The sequence below is a fragment of the Antechinus flavipes genome, chromosome 4 (genome assembly GCF_016432865.1).
Source record: "Antechinus flavipes isolate AdamAnt ecotype Samford, QLD, Australia chromosome 4, AdamAnt_v2, whole genome shotgun sequence".
NCBI lineage: Eukaryota > Metazoa > Chordata > Mammalia > Dasyuromorphia > Dasyuridae > Antechinus > Antechinus flavipes.
In genome coordinates, this window is record NC_067401.1 from 248,491,128 (window position 1) to 248,511,381 (window position 20,254).

Below are 20,254 nucleotides of genomic sequence, written 5' to 3' on the forward strand. Positions count from 1 at the left end.
ACTTCTCTGCCTTTTAATAATTTTTAATTTCCCTTTAAGGATAACCTCATGTACTGCTCCTAAGGGGAGCATTCCCTGACAGCTTTAGCTTTTAATATACAGTCCTCAAATTACCATGTAGATTTACAAGTAATCTCCTCTTGCAGAACACAAACTTGTTAAAAATGTGTTAATTGGGGCAGCTAGATAGGGATAGAGCACTGGCTCTGAAGTCAAAAGGGCCTAAATTCTACCTCAGACTTCAGACACTTAATGCTTACAAGGCTTACTAAGTAGCTATGTATGTGATCCTGGGGCAAGTCACTTAACCTCACAATTGCCATGTAAAATAAATAAATAACAAACAAATAAATAAATATATCTATCTATATAATTTTTTTTTGTTATTTTCTTTCTTTGTATTCTCATCAACTAGCACAATAATCTTGCACACAAGTAGAAGCTTAATTCAATCCTTTTTAGAATTAAAATTAGTTCTTATCAGACAATATTATGTACACAGCAGCACACAGTGAATCGTGGACTTTAAATTTGGATTCCCCCAAAAAGAATGACAATTTGTGATGTTCTAAGTCTAACCACTAGGAAGATGTCAAATGAACCCAAATAAGGATATCTATATTCCTGGGAATTCTCGCATTAAATAGAAATATTTACTTTAAAACTGAATACATGGGATTTTTTCCACAGAATTAATATTATATTAAAAACGGAATTTGAGATTAAAACATTATGTATATGGAAAAATTTATGACAGAAAAGCAAGTAAGTAGAAAAAAGAGGCATTACTAAACAGCTTAGAAAAACAAGTTTTCTATTTATTTAAAAATAGGTTTGTAGTTACTACATTGCAGTGACAGGAATTCTTACACATACATTCTAGTTTGTATAAAAGGATTCAAAGAATTATGCATCAAAACTAACATAGAAAGTGTCCACATAACAGTAAAGAAAGGTCCAATCAGTATGTACAAAAAGAAAGGGCACTGTTATCCTGTTGTGATACTGTAGATTATAACAACATGATATTCCAGGTTTCTGGAAGAAAAAAACTGGATAAAGCTAAAGAATTATCTTGTTTTGAAACTGTATGGTATTTATTACATACAACAGATTCAACATTGTATTCTGTACAAAATAAGTGTATTTTATATCTGAAAATGTGTCAGTTTCAAAATTAACCCTCTAGGTCACTTTCTTAAAATTGAGCTACATTCTACACATGTCTAAATATCTTAAGTGACAGGATTTATATTTTTCTAAAAGATCTTTAATAAGATCCCTGTCTTGGTTTGCAGTTTTAATATGGTCCAAAAATGTAACTTTTATTTGTCTCATACTCTACAGCATACCATAACCGGTAAATCAACATGCACAACCTTACATAGAACATAGCATGTATGTGCACGTGCCTTATATGCATGTATACAAGGTGGACATTGATATACCATTCAAAACCTAACCTCTTAGTTCTTTAAATGTAGAAATTCATTGTACAATATCACCACCCACCATCATGTATTTGGTTTGTGCCATGTAAGGTTAATTTCCTGATGTATTTATCTGCATCAAAAATAATTACAAAGTAGAGTTATTAAAACCAAACCCCAAAACTATATATAGTTCAGACCATTTTTAACTCTTGTATTTTTATTGCAGTGTGTACAAGTTTATCTCTGGAGCTCCAAAACTGGTACTTGTAGTCTTTAGACTTTTTTTTCCTCATAAGTAAAATTAACTTTCTTCACTGGGAGTGCTTAAGACTATTTAATATAGTTTATAGTTAACAATTCTCATAGAAAATTAAAGATTACAGAATTTAAATGATCTGAAAATTAAACTAAAAAACAAAAAAGCCCATAGTTTTAATGTTTATTGAAAAAAAAACCAGAGAAATCCAGATAAAGAAATAAAAAGGCTAATTTGCATTATCTGTGGAGATAATTCTCAGTTTTGGGGCCATTCCTAGAGTAAAGTCCTTTACTTGCTACAATGTGCATATATGTTAGAAGATTTAGAGAAACTAAGCAGAAAATGCATAGCCCTTTAGTCAACTGAGTAGCCCAGTCCCCCCAACTAATTATTATTTTTAAAAAGGCAAGGTAACATAAAAAAATATAAAACATAAATTAAAAATTAACATTAAATTTCAATAGGTAGTAAACAGAAAATAAGACTGTTTCCAGCTGAAGTTGAGCGGGTACGAGCAAACTATATATATGTCATGGAATGTTATTAGAATTGAAGCAACTGCAAAGCCTGGATGTACTAATTTAGTCTACATATGACAATCTTTAAAAAATTGCTGACATCCAACCAGCTAAAATTGGTACTTGAATACATTTGTACAGTAACAGTGTATTGACTGGTCTACTGCACCATACAGACAAGTGACAGTTCTAGTAGTTAACATACATGCGGCATGAGGGTCCTTTTATCAGTTAATAATATATCTTACATAATTAATTTCCTAGTAATACTAAATTCAGTCAATCCCATCTTTTAAGTATGTCCAAACCCAATCCCAAATTGTACAAATTAAAATGAATACAAATATTTCATACAGTCATTCAAATCACATTTAAAGAGGAAGACAATTTGTAAAGATATAACCACTTGTCATAATATGACAATCAAACATTCTTTTCAGTTGCAGTGAAATCATACTTAAATCAATGAAAGTAATTATAATAAACTCTGGCCTCAGTTAATGCTTAATAGACAGAAAACAGCCTAAAACCACAATATCAGAGCTCAATGGATTTAGATTAATGAAGCTACAAATCTATTGTGCCAGGGTTATGAGGCCCTAATTAGATTTAATGTTTAAACTGCATGTTTGCAACATTTATGTGTTTTGTTAAAAAAAAAAACACATTTTTTTTTTTTTACTTTGGGACAAATTTTTGTGAATTTCACCATAGGTAACTAAAAATACAGATGGCTTTTATATATTACATGTAACAAGCCATCATTTATGAAATTATTCCAAAAAACAAGATTGTTTTATTGCTCATGTAGAACAACTTGGGATGTGTGTGTGTTTGTGAGCACGATCACACAGAGTTGGTATCAATGTCTTGGAACATTTTCCTAAACAGAAAGCACACAAAAGATAAGGACTTATATCTTTTGAACTAAACCTTTGCAACATAGTGAAGCTAAATTATAAAAATATAAAATTTAAATATATATTGCATCACTAATAAAAATTTTAAAGTGTTTCAATTAAAAAGAACCTGACCCAAATAATTCATGATTCATTAAGAAACCAGTGTCTATCAGTTACTAGTAAAACTGTAAGCTTAAGGTCATAAATATACAGTGTTTGCAGAACAGAAAGAATATGTGCTGCAGATAAGACCTTAAATACTCATTTCTTTGCTCGAGAGTTAGAATCCCCACACACTGTACTAGAGAAGTGTTGTCATACACTCCAAGATGGTATATGGGTCATTCTTATGAATTCATAGCTTTATACTGTACACACCATAAAAATATATATGTATATCTGTATATATTTTTACAGAAAATGAACTTTTAGATGAATGCTACTGTTTTTAACACAATGCAGATAACATCAGGAAATTACATATCTGATATTGATTGCCTTCAAAAGCAATGAGATCTTTTAAATTAATCCTTGTTAAAGGTCAAACACACACACATTTCATTATTTTTAATGGTATAACTGAAAGACTGCATTTTACTGTACAACCAAGCAATCCTTCCACCTTTTGCATTATGAATGGTTTAGCCACTTAATTTTAACTGAAGAGTTAAATAACCATTAGAAAAAATAAATATACAAAGAAACCTGCTAAGTTTTCAAATTAGTTTTTTTTTCCTCCCAAAATGTAAAATCATGGCAACCCAGTCAAAATTTGGAAAACGGTTTTACTTAATTTTATATGAGGATTTTTGCACAAACTTAACCTAAAAATTCCAAATATATCAACTATTATTTTTCTTTAGAACAATTAAATGACAGCTAATATTTAACATTACCAGAATATATAAAGATTACTATGCAATTTAATTTGGCAACATTCAATTTAAAGACCTTTATTCTTCTACAGCTGGGTTATGATAATACACTGTTTCCTAATCCCATTTCAAAAATGTAGTATCTGAAAATTTTGGTTACATTTTTGTACCATACCAGTCCTCAGAAAATACTACATCCTTTAAATTTTTCTTGTAATGGACAACATTTTTTGAACAGAAATGGTATTTTAAGTTGGTTTTTAAGGTATAAAATAACTAAATGTACCATAAACAAATAAATAACTGCTTTCCTTTTCCATAGCAGTACATATAGCAATACATTCCCCTAAGTCATATAGTTATCATTTACAATAGACAACTTAATTTTACTAAAGATGCAAAAAAAAAAAAATTAGAATACAAGGCACAATCATTAAATGGAATTTTTCTTTAGGGTGTATATTGACTTCTATCAGCGTGATAAGAATACCGTAAAAAGTGCAGAAAAAACACAATGTGCAATGAGACCACTGTATAAAACATGATTGCATAAAAAGTGATTTGGCCTATTTTAACCTTTATAATTGAAAATAACCAATCTTCCCCTTAAAATTAAACTATAAAGTATGACATTTCAAATTATTTTATTCTAGTGCTATTTAAAAAATCCTGAAAAGAATTTTACCTGGGTAATATTGTATACGTATGTGTTTGTATATATTTTTATATATCCATCTATCATATACACATACACACACAGACACATTTCTTTGTAAATTATTTTAGCCTAGCAAATGTCTAATGTCATAGAAATGATATTAATCCAGATCAAGTAAACAGCAAATTCCATACCTTTCCTGTAATTTCCTTGAATCCTTTAACCACTTAAATATTTTGCCTAAAACATCTCTGTCAAAGGACTCCCACCAGTGCATTATTTTTAAGTACCAAAAGGATAAATTTTAGCACAATTTTAAGTAACTTTCTACTTAAGAGTAACATACAGCCTTTTTCATTGTTGAAAACTGTATGCTGTATGGAGAGTCAAAAACAGGCTTCCCACTGCACTGATGCTCAGTCTTTGGCACAATAAACAGAGATTTAGTGATTGATACAAGAATCAAGGTCTGAAAAATTAGACACCAGTCAAACTTTTTCCAATGTGGATATATTTTTTACAAGAAATTTTTTTTAGGTTTGGCAGAAATGGGATAAAGCAAAAAGCCTGTTTTCTAAGCATTTTCTAACATTACCGAAATTAAAGATTAGCAAAGTTTGGTGATTTTATATGTATCTTTACTGGAAACACAATTCTTAATTTACTGCCACTCTGCAACATTCTGTCTTCCTAGGAGACAAGACTTCTATAATCAATAGAAATGTACCTTGCTTGGTCAAAAATAAACATACATTGTAGCATGAAAAGTTCTGTTAACTAGGAATATGATGCACCTCCACAGTGCGAACAAATCTTTTTCTTCTATAAATAAATCAGGAATTGCTCTAACATCTTCAATTGCTCCCCTCTCCCTTCTGAACCATGAGTAAAATGACTGTTGAAATGTATAACCTATTTGAGGGCAATAAATAGCAAACATTTAAAATATATATTTCTTTAAAGAAGTGTTCTTTTTTCTCTTTTCTTTTTTGCTAATTCTTTCAAATTATAACACTCTCTAATCCATAATAGCAGCCAGGAAGAAGCCTTGATTCTATTTATTCCTTAACTGTACCTGCTTTATATCATTTAAAGTAAAATGTTTTGGTACATGTTACCAACCAATTAAATTAGCTTTTGCTTTTTCAGTCAACTTTCGGACTCGCCCCCTGCTAGATGTTCCAAAAGTCAAAGAGGTGTCTTCAAATAATAGCTGCCTTTGTTCTTCCTCAGAGTCATCTTCATTGTAAAATGCTGTCCTTCGACCCTGGTTTCTAGTTCTCATGTGGGGCTCAGAGCCCTTAAGTTCCTCAGACCCATCATCCTCATCCATAGGTTCATCTGTCTTTTTTCTACTACTTCTTCTTAGCATCTTAACACTTGCAGGAACCATAAGGTCTAAATCTGGCTTCTGTGCCTTTGTCTTTCTTTTGGGCTTTCTGCCCCCACGGCTCTTTTTTTGTAATAAATCTTCTTTTACAATATTAGTTTCAGAAAGAAAATTGCACGCTGAAGAAGCTGCAGTTACTTCATCATTAATCACATCTCTGATGGTTTGTACTATATTTTGCTCTGAATTTTCCTGTTTCATACACTGAAGTTTTTTGGGCTTTCTGCCTCTTTTCTTGTGTACAACTTCATTGCTGCTTATATTCGCTTCTACCTTGGGTTTCCTTCCAGGGCCTCTCTTTACAATGAGTTTTGATGGCTGACCTCCATGCCCATTTACTTGGATGCTTCCTGATGCCAAAGCATTATTCTTGCAATCTGCTAAGAGAACACAATAATAAGAGTATTATTATAGGATACAGAGATGCACCTGCATTTTTGTTAACTCTCATAGTGCATAATAAACTGATTATTTCTTTCAAATAATAAAAATGTAACTTTCCAAAAGATAACTTTTTTATTATTACTGCTACTGAAAAAAAAGTCAAGTTACAAGATATTAATATAATCTAAAGCCACACAGCAAGTTAGAAAGACTAAGAAAGTATTCTGACTTGACAGCTTGATTTTTTTTTCATATCATTACACAGGATTGCATTCACTTCTATACACTAGCCACCATTGTATTTTCATTGACAACAAATATCAAGCGAAAGTTTAGGATATGATCATGTGTAATATTGTGTCAATGTTCTCTTGTTCAGTTCTATAAATTATTTTATGTTGAGGGTGGCCCTTTTCTCTACAACCCCTTTTATAACACTATGCCTAGAATAGTAAGAAAAATCAGTTAATATTGTAGGGATATGACAGCATTCTGACACTCTTAATATAATAACAGAAATAGAGTAGAATGAAAAGTTAAAATCCTACAATCCTTTTTCTTAATATTTTAAGTGACTTCAAGTAAATTCTTTCACTTATTTTGTTAACATACTTGTGAAATTGTTAAGAAAAGACTTTACAATCAAGGCAAAAATCTCATAATACATTCCACATCTCATTTAATTATCTTGGTGTAAAGATATTCTCCTAACATGAACACAGTGCTAGAATTCATATTTTGTTTGTAGGATGTGAACATAAAACACAATGCCCAGGTTCTCTAGTATAAAAAAAAAAAAGTATTCTTAACATGTCACAGGAAAGAGAAATATACATGATTCATACTCTATTTTAATTCATTGTTTGCCTCCAACTATTGATTTTTGTGACTTTAATTTTGACAGTGGTTAATGAAGAATTTGTTATGGGCCATTTGCTAAAAACAGAAATTTCTTTGACACACAGAATACTTCTTTATAAATGATGTGCTCACCTCCATTAAGCCATTCTTTTTCCTTTTCATATACCCTCAATGAAAATTCCCTTCTCAAATTTTTTACATCACTTTGTATTTCTCCTTTGCATCAATCTGACTTTTCAAATTATAAAGTTGGTGTACTTGAATATTATGCCATAAGTTCCTTAAGAAAATGGCTTTTGTTGTATATTATGTATAGCATAGCATGTGTCAGGCACTTAATAAATGTTTCTTGAATAAAAATAGTGATCACAATAATATAATTTAACCCACAGCTCTATTTAAAAGAAAGAGAAATAGACTAGTTAAGTGATTTTCTTCAAGGTCACATATAATGGAAGACCTATAATTAATTCCCTTATTTTCTGACTACAAATCTAGGGTAGTAGGTATGGTTTGTAGCTGACAGGAAGAGGCTGCTCTTTGAATTCCTAAATGGAACTCTGAACACATTTCTCTAAAAAGCACTATTATGCATAGGGGTTATACTAGAACTATAACAGAAATATATTATAAATTAAACTGGCTTTTTTTTTTTTTTTGTGCGGGCTGACCTAGGAATCAAATCGCTACACAAAACTGTTTCTGGGAGGGAAATGTATTCAGAATTCTGAATTACCAACTATAGAACATTTAAAATACAACCCATTTTTAAGTTGGAAGCAGAAAATAATGTTAATGATAAAGAACTAATTATTCACTAACTAATATACTTCAGACAACTGGCTACTATGGTAGTAGTAGTTTGGCTGCACCATTTCTAAATTGAAAATTAAATGTGCAAGACTATGTTGTATTATAGCTGTAGACTAATAGTTAAATACATAGATATCACTTCAGAGTTTAGAATTCTGGAAGTGAGAAGAAATAGGTCAAACAAAGAACTAAACTATTAAAAAGTGAGGATTTACTACAAACAAGGAATGAAAGAAGATAAAGGACAAATGAACAACTTAGGATATATTTATTGATCTTGTGAAGTCAGTTTTAACATGTTCAATATCTTTTAACAACCAATCACTTTCCTGAATCTCTCTGAACAAAGTTTCTACAATCTCCCCTTCCCTCCAAAAAACTGTCTCCCCCAAAAAGCTTAGAAATACATCCTTAACTTCAGGAAAAATTTGCCAATTCTTTCAACAGAGCATCTAAGTTTTAGGAATTACATAATTGAGTGAATTGATTACTACATAGATCTCTAATTTTTTTTTTTTTTTTTGGTTCAAACCATATCTTTAGATATGTCAACTCCCCACAGGAAGGCGCTAATATAATATGGGCAGTCTAAAAGTTGAGTGTTAGTCCTAACCTAACCCAGTATTATTAATGAATTCTAGCACATCTTACAATAAACTTGAAAAGTTAACAACTTACCTTGCTGAATTGGAGTGGGTGTCTTGTTAAGAGCAGATGATTTCATTTTACGTTTGACTGGCTTTTCCTTCTCTATATTTTCTCTGGCAGAGTTATTCCTAGTACTGTGACTAAAATTAGATTGACTTGAGCCTGAAAGACTATTTACATTTTTGGAATGTTTTGTAGTATTCTCCAGCACTAAAAAAAACAAAGAAAGGAACAAACTCTTTAAAAAGCCAAGATTCACTAAAACTTATCATGAGAGGTACTTTAATTCCCATTCCCTCATCCTTTAGAAAAGAAGGGAAGGCTAAGATTGCCACTAATGCACAACTAGATTAGTAAGATTCAAAATATTTGGGCTAATACAACTTTCTACTTCAAAACACTCAATTTTCAAAGAGGAGATGACCATTAAGAAATGGAAGTCATTTATATTTCCTGGTTCCTCTCTTTTATGAGAAGCTGGTCGATATTAATTTGATAGAAATAGAAATGCTCTAATTTGATAGAAAGCTCTAGGACAATATTTATAATCATTCATGCTGATGAACTTCCATTAAAGTTAGGTTCTAATAATTCATTATGGTGTAATTATGATCAGATGTTCCCAAAGGTAATACTAGATAGATACTGCAACTTACAACAAGAGTGACAAACTGCTAGGACTTTTATTATACTGGTCCAGTGTCAATGTATTGTTTTCAAGGTAGCTAGATGGCATAACAAATCAAGCATTGGGCTTGGAGTCCAATGGAGTACTTGATTTACTTCAACTACTTGGAGTACTTGATTTAAAATGCAGCCTCAAAAAATTATTTAGCTATGTGATTGATCCTGGACAAGTCACAACTCTTTTTGTCTTGTTTCCTTTCCATAAAATGAGGATAACAATAGCATCTAACTTGCAGGCTTGTTCGTGAGGATCAAATGAAATAATAATTGTAAAGTGCTTAGCAAAATGCCTGACAAACAGTAAGTTCTATATAAATGACAGCTATTATTGATAATGTTATTTTTGATCTAGAATTAACCTCACTAATTTCAGAGAGGCTAATCAAGCAATGTAAAAGCATTTACTAAATAAATGTTGCTGGATTTCAAAGAAAAGGCTTAGCCTCAAAGAAGAGACAAGAGAATACACTTTTCCTCACTCCTTTGCAAAGCAAGATGTTTTGAGGGGAAGGTACAGGAAGAAGTCCCATGGTTATAGAGCAATGCATATATTGTCAGATTTTAAAATGTACTGATTGGACTTGATTATTATTTTTTTTTATTATTATTTTTTAAAGTCTTGGTTAGGAGAGATGGCGCTCTAGAAAGTGGAGGGGTACAAGGAGAAATATAGAATTGTAAAACAAAAGATATCAATAAATGCTTTTAAAAATATGTATATGCCAGGGACAGATAGTGATAGGTGCTAAGGTTAAAAAGATACAAAGCAAGCAATCCCCATCATCAAGAAACTTACATTTTATTGTGTAAAACAGGATGCAAACATATAAATAAACACTAATAACTAAAAGATCTCTAAGAAATAAACATTTAAGATATTTATAAATATTTAAGAAATAAAAGTGATTCCAAGAATGGATGACTGTGTTTTACACAGAGGTTTTAAGAGATGCAATTTCATGTATGATGAATAGCAAGTAAGACAAGCTTGGTGGGAGGACAGAACATGCTCAGGCCAAATTCCAAAGGGTAGAAAAAGAAGTTATAAATTCTGATGCAACAGGGATGGATTTTAAGTCAAGAATACCTCAGTTTTAAAACCTTTCTTTCAAAACTGTTATTATAAGAAACTCTATGAATATCAGTTTCTGCCTCTGTAAAACAAGGATAGTAATATTGTTGTACTTACTTCATATTTGTAAAACAAAAATGAGATAATGCATATAAAGTACTCTGCAAACTTTAAAAGGCTATATAAATGCCTATTAACAAAAAGTAAGTGATAATTTCATATTAATTTATGAAAAAAAGGAGATTTAGACAAAATGTGGTAAACTGGATATACATGAACAAAAAGAGAAAGAAAAATCTAAGGTTACTTCAAACCTTACTAAGTGACCAAATTATAGAATCAAAGTTCAAGTTTGGAGGATAAATGTGGGAGTCATCATTTTAAAAATGCTTTTTAAAAATGAAATTATGAAAAAAGGATATTTTCATCAAGGATATAATGTTAAAAAAAAACAAAAAGAACAGAAAACTGAGGGATAAGTTTTGGGAGAAACCTACAGATATCATTGTGATAAGAGGAGAAATGGAAGAAGACAAAGTAAGGAACTATCTGTACTATCATAGATCAGGGAAAATGTCAAAACAGCATTTTTAGCAAGAGGTTTGTTAATATTATCAAATGGTCCTGAGAAGTAAAGGAATTAGACAAGCAATAGGTATTTAATTCAAGTAGATAACAAATTTTTCTACAAAGGTTTTGTACCAAAGGGGAACACACTCCAAAATTTTCATACTATTTAAGTATTTAACTGTCCTTGAGTTCTACACAATAATTGTATCAAAATGTCCACCAGTGTTACCCTTAAGAAATTGACTTTCAAATAAAAAATTCCCAAACATTTATGAGCAACAACAAAAAAAGAACAGATCTTCTATTCTAAATAAACTATTTTTAAAAAACCCCACAGAAGTAGAAAAGAAAAAGTTTAAGGTATTTTTAGGATTTACAAGGTATGAGTAAAAAAATAAAAATTTTTTTGGAAAAGTTTGAAAATGCCAACACAAAATATGAAGAGACTTAATTAAAATCTAATGTAATATATTTTAATTTTCAAGGTACCAAGAGAAAAGAACTTAGATAATTTAGATACAAGTTCACAGGGAAATAATTTTTTACTAAGTAATCTTCAATTTAGAAATTATGAATGACTTGACTCACTTGTTTTCCCAGGTATCACAGAAACATTAGGCTTTGAAATCAAAGGCTTGCTTCCCGAAGAAGTAGATGGTTGCTCAGTTACAATTAGGTCTGTAAGTCCTCTGTTGCTTCTAGTTCGCACCACAGAATTGGACTCTATCGTTTTTCCATTCATCTGAACAGCATTATGTCTTGGGGCTATTGTTCGTGAAGGTGTAGAAAATGGAGAGGTAGAGATATCTGCCTTCAGGAGAGGTTTTAGCAACCTTTTTTTCCTTTCAGGGCTGTAAATTTAAAAAATGAAACTTGTAACACACATGGTCACTTGGAGGTACATGAGGATGAACACATATATGTATACACAACTTGTAAAGTACTGTAGGATTCAAAATCAATTATACTGTAATATGAAATGTTAAACATGGCATTTGTATTGAGTTTTAAGAAGTAGTGAACCTCAGATAAGTGAGTCTTTAGTGAAAGATCACTGTAAATGCTGTAGTTATACATGATAAAAAAAGGCATGATGTCATCACTACCCTAAAAATGCTGTTTTACTCTGTTTAGCAGTTATTTGAATTTAAGCACTTACACTAGTATAGCTTTAGTTAAAGTTTAAAAATCCTCCACATCAAAGGAACTTGCATGTCAAACATATCATTCTGCAATATAGGGAATAGTAAAGGAAGCATTAAAAAACACACACCAAGTTTAACCACTCAGATGTCAAACTTATGGATCATTTCATGCTTTTTAAAAAAAAGAAATAACTATGTACCTTGATGCAGTGCTACTGGAAATAGAGCTGCTTCTGTTTCTTTTCTTCCTCTTTTTGGTTATTGTATTTCTTTTATGGAAACGAAGAGCAGATTTATAATCTGACAAAACTGAACTAATGTGTTCCTCAAAGAAAGCAGACAGACGCAAACTCATACTATAAATCTATAAATAAAAGAAACTGTGTCAGTGTTGAAAAATTGCTTTTCAATAAGTAAATTTGCTCTTCTGTAAAATCATAATATAGAATCATATACATTTTTTGATAGCAAATTCTTGATTAAAAAAAATTACTTATTTACTCTTAAGATAATTTCAATTAAAAATGTGTACTTAGAAGATTTATGCCATAAATAAAAGAAAGAAAACAAGCATTTATCAAGCACCTATTATGTGTTAGGCACTGTGCTAAATGCCTTACAACTATTACCTCATTTTATCTTCACAATTCTGGAAGGTAGGTATTATTACCATTTTATAGTTGAGGAAATTAAGGCAGAGATAAATTACTTTTTAAGGGTAATCTAACTAATGTCAGTGTCCTGAGGATGGAAATCAAGTTAGGTCTTCCTAACTTTAGGTCCTATTGTTCTAATCAATCCATCTCCTAAATATAATTTCTTTAGTCAAGATTATATTTTTAAATTTTTTGGGGGGGCGAAAGGAATATGCAATATCTATCACCTTGAACTGTAGCTTTTAGTCTCATTATTCAGAATATGTGCTCTGCATATCATCCACAAGGATCTCCCTATAGTACCCTTTTCACTGCTGACCTAATTAGCCATAGCTTCACTTGGTATATACACAATGGGTGGGTTGCCATGTACTGAGATCTACTGATGTTCTTCCTCACTTTCAGAATTCCCCTTTTCTTTCTTTTATCAGGTAAATATTTTAATTTTCACATTTATAAATTACCCATACAAACGCTCCTCCCTCCATTAAATACTAAAGTTGATCATACAACTTTTTTAAAAAGACAAGTTAATTTCATAAATTTATTTATTCCATTTGCAAATGAAATAAAATTAATTACCAACTGCAGTATTTTATTTCCAGAAAACACTTTTCTTCAAACATTTTTTCATAGACAGTACAAACTAATAAGAATGAGAATTCATATTCAATTTTGTTGTTTCACAATGGAAATGTTCACAGTTAATGAATGTCACATTTGCAGATTTAAAAAAAATTTCAATATTTAAAAAATATTTTGATTAGTTGTCTTATAAATATTTAGTTGTTTACATTTATAAATAAAGGTTGATGACATGAGTGGAAAAGCTATACATTTGGGAAAGAAAGTTTAATTCCATACCCTTGATCTCTTGCTTGGTGTATAAGCTTTGGAATTGCTGAAAATAAGTCTTACATCTTTACACAATTCCATTGGTGACTCATAATTACCAGCCTCCAAAGTCTCCCTAACTGTAGCAAAATCCATTGGAGTGTCAATAATGTCTCTGTAATCCTACATAAAAAAAAAAAAAAAAAAATCAAGGCTATAAATCAATGTTCCTCAAAATTAGGTCACACGTGAGTTCTAAGAAAGGCACAAAGATTGATCCTGTTAATAATCACAACTTCATCATTACCTCAATGTCCCAGATAAAAAATATTTTCTTAGGTAGTATCAACCTCTATATTTACTTCTCCCTATTCTTTATCCAGTACCTGCATTCCCAGTGTGTGTGTGTGTGTGTGTGTGTGTGTGTGTATGTGTATATCTGAAGCCTTTAGTCTTACTATATTTCATCTACTATAAAACAAACATGAAGGTTATTTCCTTTTAACAGCATGATTTTAAAGTTAAAAAGATGAATAGATTTTTGGCATCATACTATAGTTATGACAAAACAATATATCAAAATAAATGTCATTTGTAATAGTTTTGAACTATGGGATATAATTATAGTTTCATAATAAGAGGCAATGTGTGGACTGCAGTTATACTACTTACTCAGATCATTTTTAGCAACTTACTGAACCATACCTCTATACTGAAATAATTAAAATGCTGTTGCTTTAAGAGGACTAATTATATTCTTAAAAAGCACTTTACTAATATGTTAACCTAATTTCAGTCACATAAAAACTCTTTGAGTAAAGGGCATTACAGACATCATTATCTCAATTTCACAATGCATATAAAAACTCAGAAGTTAAACCCATGACCACACCATCAATTGTAGGAAGAATTAAAATCCAAGTCCAACATTATCCATTATGCTCTCCTGCCCCTGAAAAAGGTATGTGATAGGTCATAAATAGTAAGTGGTGAAACTGTTAAATTTGTGAGCTGGTAAAATTGTTATGGAAAGTAATTTGAAATTATACTAAAAAATTCACTAAACTATACATGCCCTTTGACTTAATGATAGTATTACTAGGCAAATATTCTAAGGAGGCCAATAATAATAAGGCCTTTAAGGAAGGCAAAATTCTATTTATACAAAAATACTTATTTCATCACTTTCTGTCCCACCAAAGAACTGGAAAAGTGATTGGAGATTAAAGAACAGCTGTGGAAATTATGGCTTATGAATACAATAAAATATTGCACTGAAAGAAAGTGAATATGAACAATCAAAGAAAGGTAGGTTGACTTATATGAAATAGTATGTAACAAAGTAAGCAGAACAATGTATACAAAGACCATGGTAACAGCACTAGAAGATTTCTGAGGACAGATAGTGAACAGATAGTGAAATATGTTTTCTGTCCCTTGGCAAAGGCTTATATTTTTAGACATGGCTAATATACTGATTTGCTTATATAATACAGGGGAGGGTCCTAATGACAGTAAAGTTGAATTACTGTAAAACAACAGCAACATTAAAACAAAACAGAACCAAAGAGTCAATTTTCAAAGACTTTTGGTGCTAAATATCACTCTACGAAAAACTAAGCCAGATTCTAGGGCTACATTCACAAAATTGTAAAAACCATAGGAAAATACTTTGAACAGCAAACTCGAGGAGGATAGAAGGAAAAAAAAGCAGAGCAAAGGCGGTTCGTTTAAATTAGAGAAATAGATAAGTCCTTGATGTATAGAAGACTCATAAACTCTGAATAATAAAATTCTTTATAATGAAATAATGCTAAATTACATGTCATATTTTAAGATACTAGAAATATATAACATGAAATATGAAGAAATACAATTTTTTTTTTTAATAAATGGGTTAGACATAAGTTAAGAGATTTTGGAAAGCTATATAATTATGGCAATGATCCTGGTAAAACATTTTTTGAATTTCCTTCATAGGCAGTGTACCTAACACAAAAGAAAACCAATCTCCTTTATAACTTCATCTATACTTTTGAACAGAAAGCTATCAGAGGCTTGATCATTCTCATCATTTTTCAGATCTTTTAGGATCATTTCCGAAAGTCAAACATTCTCAAAAGATGACAGTTTATAGCCACTAAAAATCTGTGAAAAAATATGCAAGATTGAGGGTAGCTATATGGCACAGTGGATGGAGCACCAGCCTTCAAGTCAGGAGGACTTGAATTCAAATCCAGGCTCAGATATTATTAGTTAGATTAGTTAGATGACCCAGGCAAATCATTTAACTCTGACTGCCTTCAAAAATAAGATTAATTTTTAAAAACATGTGATAGACAATTTATAATTATACAAGACAATAATGATTTAATTTTCTTTTTCATTACTACTTCCACATAACTCTTTCATGCTCCCAAGATATGTCCATTATAGCAAAATACAAGCCAATTTCAAAACAATAGCTTTAAAAATATCTTAAGTAGCAGTTTTGCAATATATAAACTTGAAGACAGTAACTCTCATTTGGATATATCCGTTCTAGGAAGCTTGATGAACTACTTATTTTAAGTTTACAACTGTTCTGTTTCAGAATTTTTAAAATAAAAAGTGAAAATAAAATGATTTGGCAATAGTTTTTATTTGTAAAATTAACTTACATTACTTAACAAGTGATGGATTAGTGAAATAGTATATTATCACCATATTAAATCAGGTAAATTTACTAGTATTTGCTTTAATAAGCCAATTTAAGGTGACTAAAACAAAGATTTAGAACTATTTGGAAGTTTAGAGATCTTCTAAGCAACTTCTTTGTAGAGGAAGAAATTGAAGTTAATAGACTGGACTCAAGGTCACACAAATACTACATAGCAGAACTGGGAGTTTGAAACTAAAGACCTATATCTCCAAGTTCAATGTTATCCTTTCTCCAACACACCTATTAGTTTACTCATAAAAATCGTCTAGGTTTCAAATATTCCTAAACTTCCTCCCACAATTAATGGCTAAAAATGAGTAAGTTGATGTACTTGAGAAGAGAGAAATAAGCAGAATCAAGAAAAAAGAATATACAATGACAATAACAAAAACACTTCAAAAGGCAACTTTTGATTATTTCTAATTTTAATCCTAGAGAACAAAAGGTGAAACATCTTCCTTCTCGGACTATACATATGAAATGTTATACAAATTAACCTGATTGTCAAATGCTTGTGATATTTTGCTTATTTTGCTTTAAGAGAGAACAGAATGGTTGAGTGGGAAAAGCATATAGTTGAAAATATAGGTATGAAAATAAAGTTAATATGCTTGCTATAACTAATATTGTAGTAGTAACTTATTATTTCTAGTCTATTACTACCAGCCTTTTGACCATTTCATACTTGCAAATACCTCTAGTTATGAGTATCGGAGGAAAAAACAGTAAGTGAAATTAAAATATATGCTTACCACTTTTTTCTGTTTGGATAAAATGTTATAGGTTTATATACACATTATATTGATTTTATTAGCAGTTCAACTACTTGTCTGGGGATGAATCAATATAGATTTTAATTGGCAAAAATGTTATTTCATGAATTCCACAATATTAAAATATTCTATGTTGTCTTATTTCTTATTTCATACTAAATATAGACTAGGACCTAAAAGTGCTGTTTCAAGTGAAAATGGTTTCAACTAAAGGAATGAAATAAAATATCGTAAGCTAAATTATAGTTCCTTAAAGGCAAGAAGAAATGTGAAATATAGGTTTCCTCAATTGTTTCACAGTATATTCTAGTTTATATAAGTTTATAATGACTTAAATGCTATACTAAAATACTTAACTGGTCTTTCAATAATTAAAGTTTATATTTCATACTAAATAAGCCAATATTATTTGTGAAATTCATTTAAGAATGAAATTCTATCTTCATAAAAATCTGGCATAACTATAGTTCCTGAACATAATCTCATTTTTTTCTTTTCATTTTTAAAAAAAGTTTTAATTTTTTTTTTTTTTTGGTTACACATGTACATTAATTTTTGTAAATACACACTACTTAATGAATCATGTTGAGAGAGAAAAAAATCAGAACAAAAGGGAAAAACTTGAGAGAGAAAAAAAAATAAATGGAGCATGTATTGATTTATCTTCATTCTCCATAGTTTTCTCTCTGGGTGAAAATGGTGTTTTCTATTCAAAGTTTATTGGGCTTTCCTTGGATCATTGAACCACTGAGAAGAATCAAAATTGATCATCCCACAATCCTGCTGTTACTATGTACAATGTATTCCTATTTCTGCTTGTTTTGCTCAACATCAAGTCATGTAAATTTTTCCAGGCCTTTCTAACATCAGCTTCTTCATCATTTTCAAATATTCCATTGCTTTCCAACACCATGATTTATTTATTCATTTTCCAATCCTTTGTCAGCATAAAAAGAGCTATTACAAACCATAACCTCATTTCCAAGAACATTTATTTTGAAAAACAAAACACAACACTCACTGGATATTCAAGGAGATCCACGGGCTGACGGAATGGCTCAGAATCTTCACATTGAAATATAAGGTTTAATAATTCTTGGCACTGATTTCTCCAGGCCTGGGTATCGTAAGACTGAGCTCTATTGCGTAAACGTCTTCTGGGCTGGTGATCCTAAAATCAATTCAAATACATTCACTCAATACAATTTTGTAATTTTAAAAATTGATCTAGAATAGTAAAATAATACTTAAATAATGATACAGCATTTTTCCCCCTTGATTTTAGTACGCTTGTTGGACATTTCAAACAATGTTCCATAGTCACCTAAAGCTCAACATATTCAAACTAGAACACAAATTTAAACAAAATAAAAACACCAAACCATTCTGACAATTATTTCAGTGAAACCAATTTTCTTTATAATTGTACGTATTTTTAAAAACTCATTTAAATATGTTATTCTATAAAGGAGAATACAGACTGTCAAAGGGGTCGACAATATGTATATATATACATAGATGTATATATGTGTACTCTAAGGCTACATTTTATCTAGATGATATATCCCCTATTTAGAAAGAGAGTACTTGTCAAGGTAGGAGGTTTTTTTTTTTTTTTTTGTCCCCAGAGCCCGGCACACAGTAAGTGCTAAAATACTATTTCTTGATTTTTACTCCCTATCCTTTATAAAATACATTTTTATAATATAATTCTGATTTTACAACAGAAAATATAGAATCCTTTTCAAAGATTGTTTATAATGTTATTTCATGAGCAAGTACATTCATTCCCTTTTCTGGGTAAGAGATTAATGGTGATAATCAGTGAAATAAAACAATAAAAAATAAATTACCTTCCTTTTACGGGTAGACGTTCCTGGCACATCAGCATCTTTCTCTTCTTCCTTTGAAGCAAGGAATTTATGAGTTTCATAAAACAATGGGAAATAAAATTTCTTATCTTACTCTGTACATTATTTAAATTTAACTACTTATGTTCATCTTTCTTCCCCTTAACTTGGAATGCCTTGAAAATACCAGGATATCTGACTGGGTCCACCATAAACTTGTTACATCATAGCACATATTATATAGCAAGACAAACCTTCTACACCTCTAATTCAATTATTATCTCACACAATATAGAAGATATTCCAAACCTTTTTTTTTATCCTCTCTTTAAATCTCCCATAGCTCTTTGTTCCACCCTGTAAACCAAGGCCCTTGTCCCAGACCAAAAAAATAGGAGCTCTCTTTTCTCTCCAACTCATTTATATCACCATATATAAACTACTCTCTTATTCCTTCATCTGTTTCAAATGAAAAGATAATGCTAAACTCTCATCATGCACTCTTTATTCTATTCATTCCTTGCTACCTATAAACAGGCTCAGGTCTCCTCTCCCTCACTTCCCCCCTATTTTTTTTACTGAGGCAATTGGGGATAAGTGACTTGCCTAGGGTCACACAGCCAGGGAATGTTAAGTGTCTGAGGTCAGATCTGAACTCAAGTCTTTTTGACTTCAGGGCCAGTGCTCTATCTACTGTGCCATCTAGCCACCCTTCTTCCATTCTTAAACTTCACTTAATCCATCTGACTGGTTCAACTCCTTGAGAATGCTGTCTATATTAGGAGCTTCCACTTTCCACTCAGTCTTAAATCTTTAAAAAAATGAAATGGAGGTTTATCATTTAACTCAAAGTGTTCTCTCCCAAGTTACTTAATAATGAGTTTCAAATTATCAAATTTTGGTCTTTTCTCAATCCCTACTACTCTTAACCTCTTCTAAATCCTCAGACATTATTACTACTTGCTTCTCCTAAATATTCTTTTCTTACGATTTTCATGACCCTGCTCTCTGCTGGTTCACTTCCTCCCTGATTGCTAATTTTCTCCCTTCTGGTTTTTTGACTAAGTAATGCTCAGGACTGATGGATGTTTCCCAAGTCCTTTTCTTTTTTTTTCCTCTATCAGTTTCTACGTATTCATTCTATTATCATATCTAAGCAAATGCTACCCAGATCTTATATTCAGCCATCTTCTCTTCTGAATTCGTCTTAAATCATTCAAATGCA

At 30.9% G+C, this 20,254-nt stretch overlaps 1 protein-coding gene across 2 annotated transcripts in view; it reads right to left on the minus strand.

Annotated features, from left to right (window-relative positions):
- Positions 1-797: 797 nt before the first annotated feature.
- The window catches only part of PHIP (pleckstrin homology domain interacting protein), a 171,253-nt gene continuing 151,796 nt past the window's right edge, over positions 798-20,254 (minus strand). Inside the window, exons 34-40 of one of the 2 annotated variants that reach the window (XM_051997303.1) lie at positions 19,033-19,083; positions 18,201-18,350; positions 13,736-13,888; positions 12,416-12,579; positions 11,659-11,921; positions 8,772-8,951; positions 798-6,412 (exon numbers count right to left, since the gene is read on the minus strand). In XM_051997303.1, the coding sequence (XP_051853263.1) occupies positions 5,760-6,412; positions 8,772-8,951; positions 11,659-11,921; positions 12,416-12,579; positions 13,736-13,888; positions 18,201-18,350; positions 19,033-19,083 (1,614 nt within the window). In that variant the 3' untranslated portion in view covers positions 798-5,759. Of the gene's footprint in view, positions 6,416-8,771; positions 8,952-11,658; positions 11,922-12,415; positions 12,580-13,735; positions 13,889-18,200; positions 18,351-19,032; positions 19,084-20,254 lie in introns of both variants that reach the window. The other variant, XM_051997301.1, reaches the window with a different exon arrangement.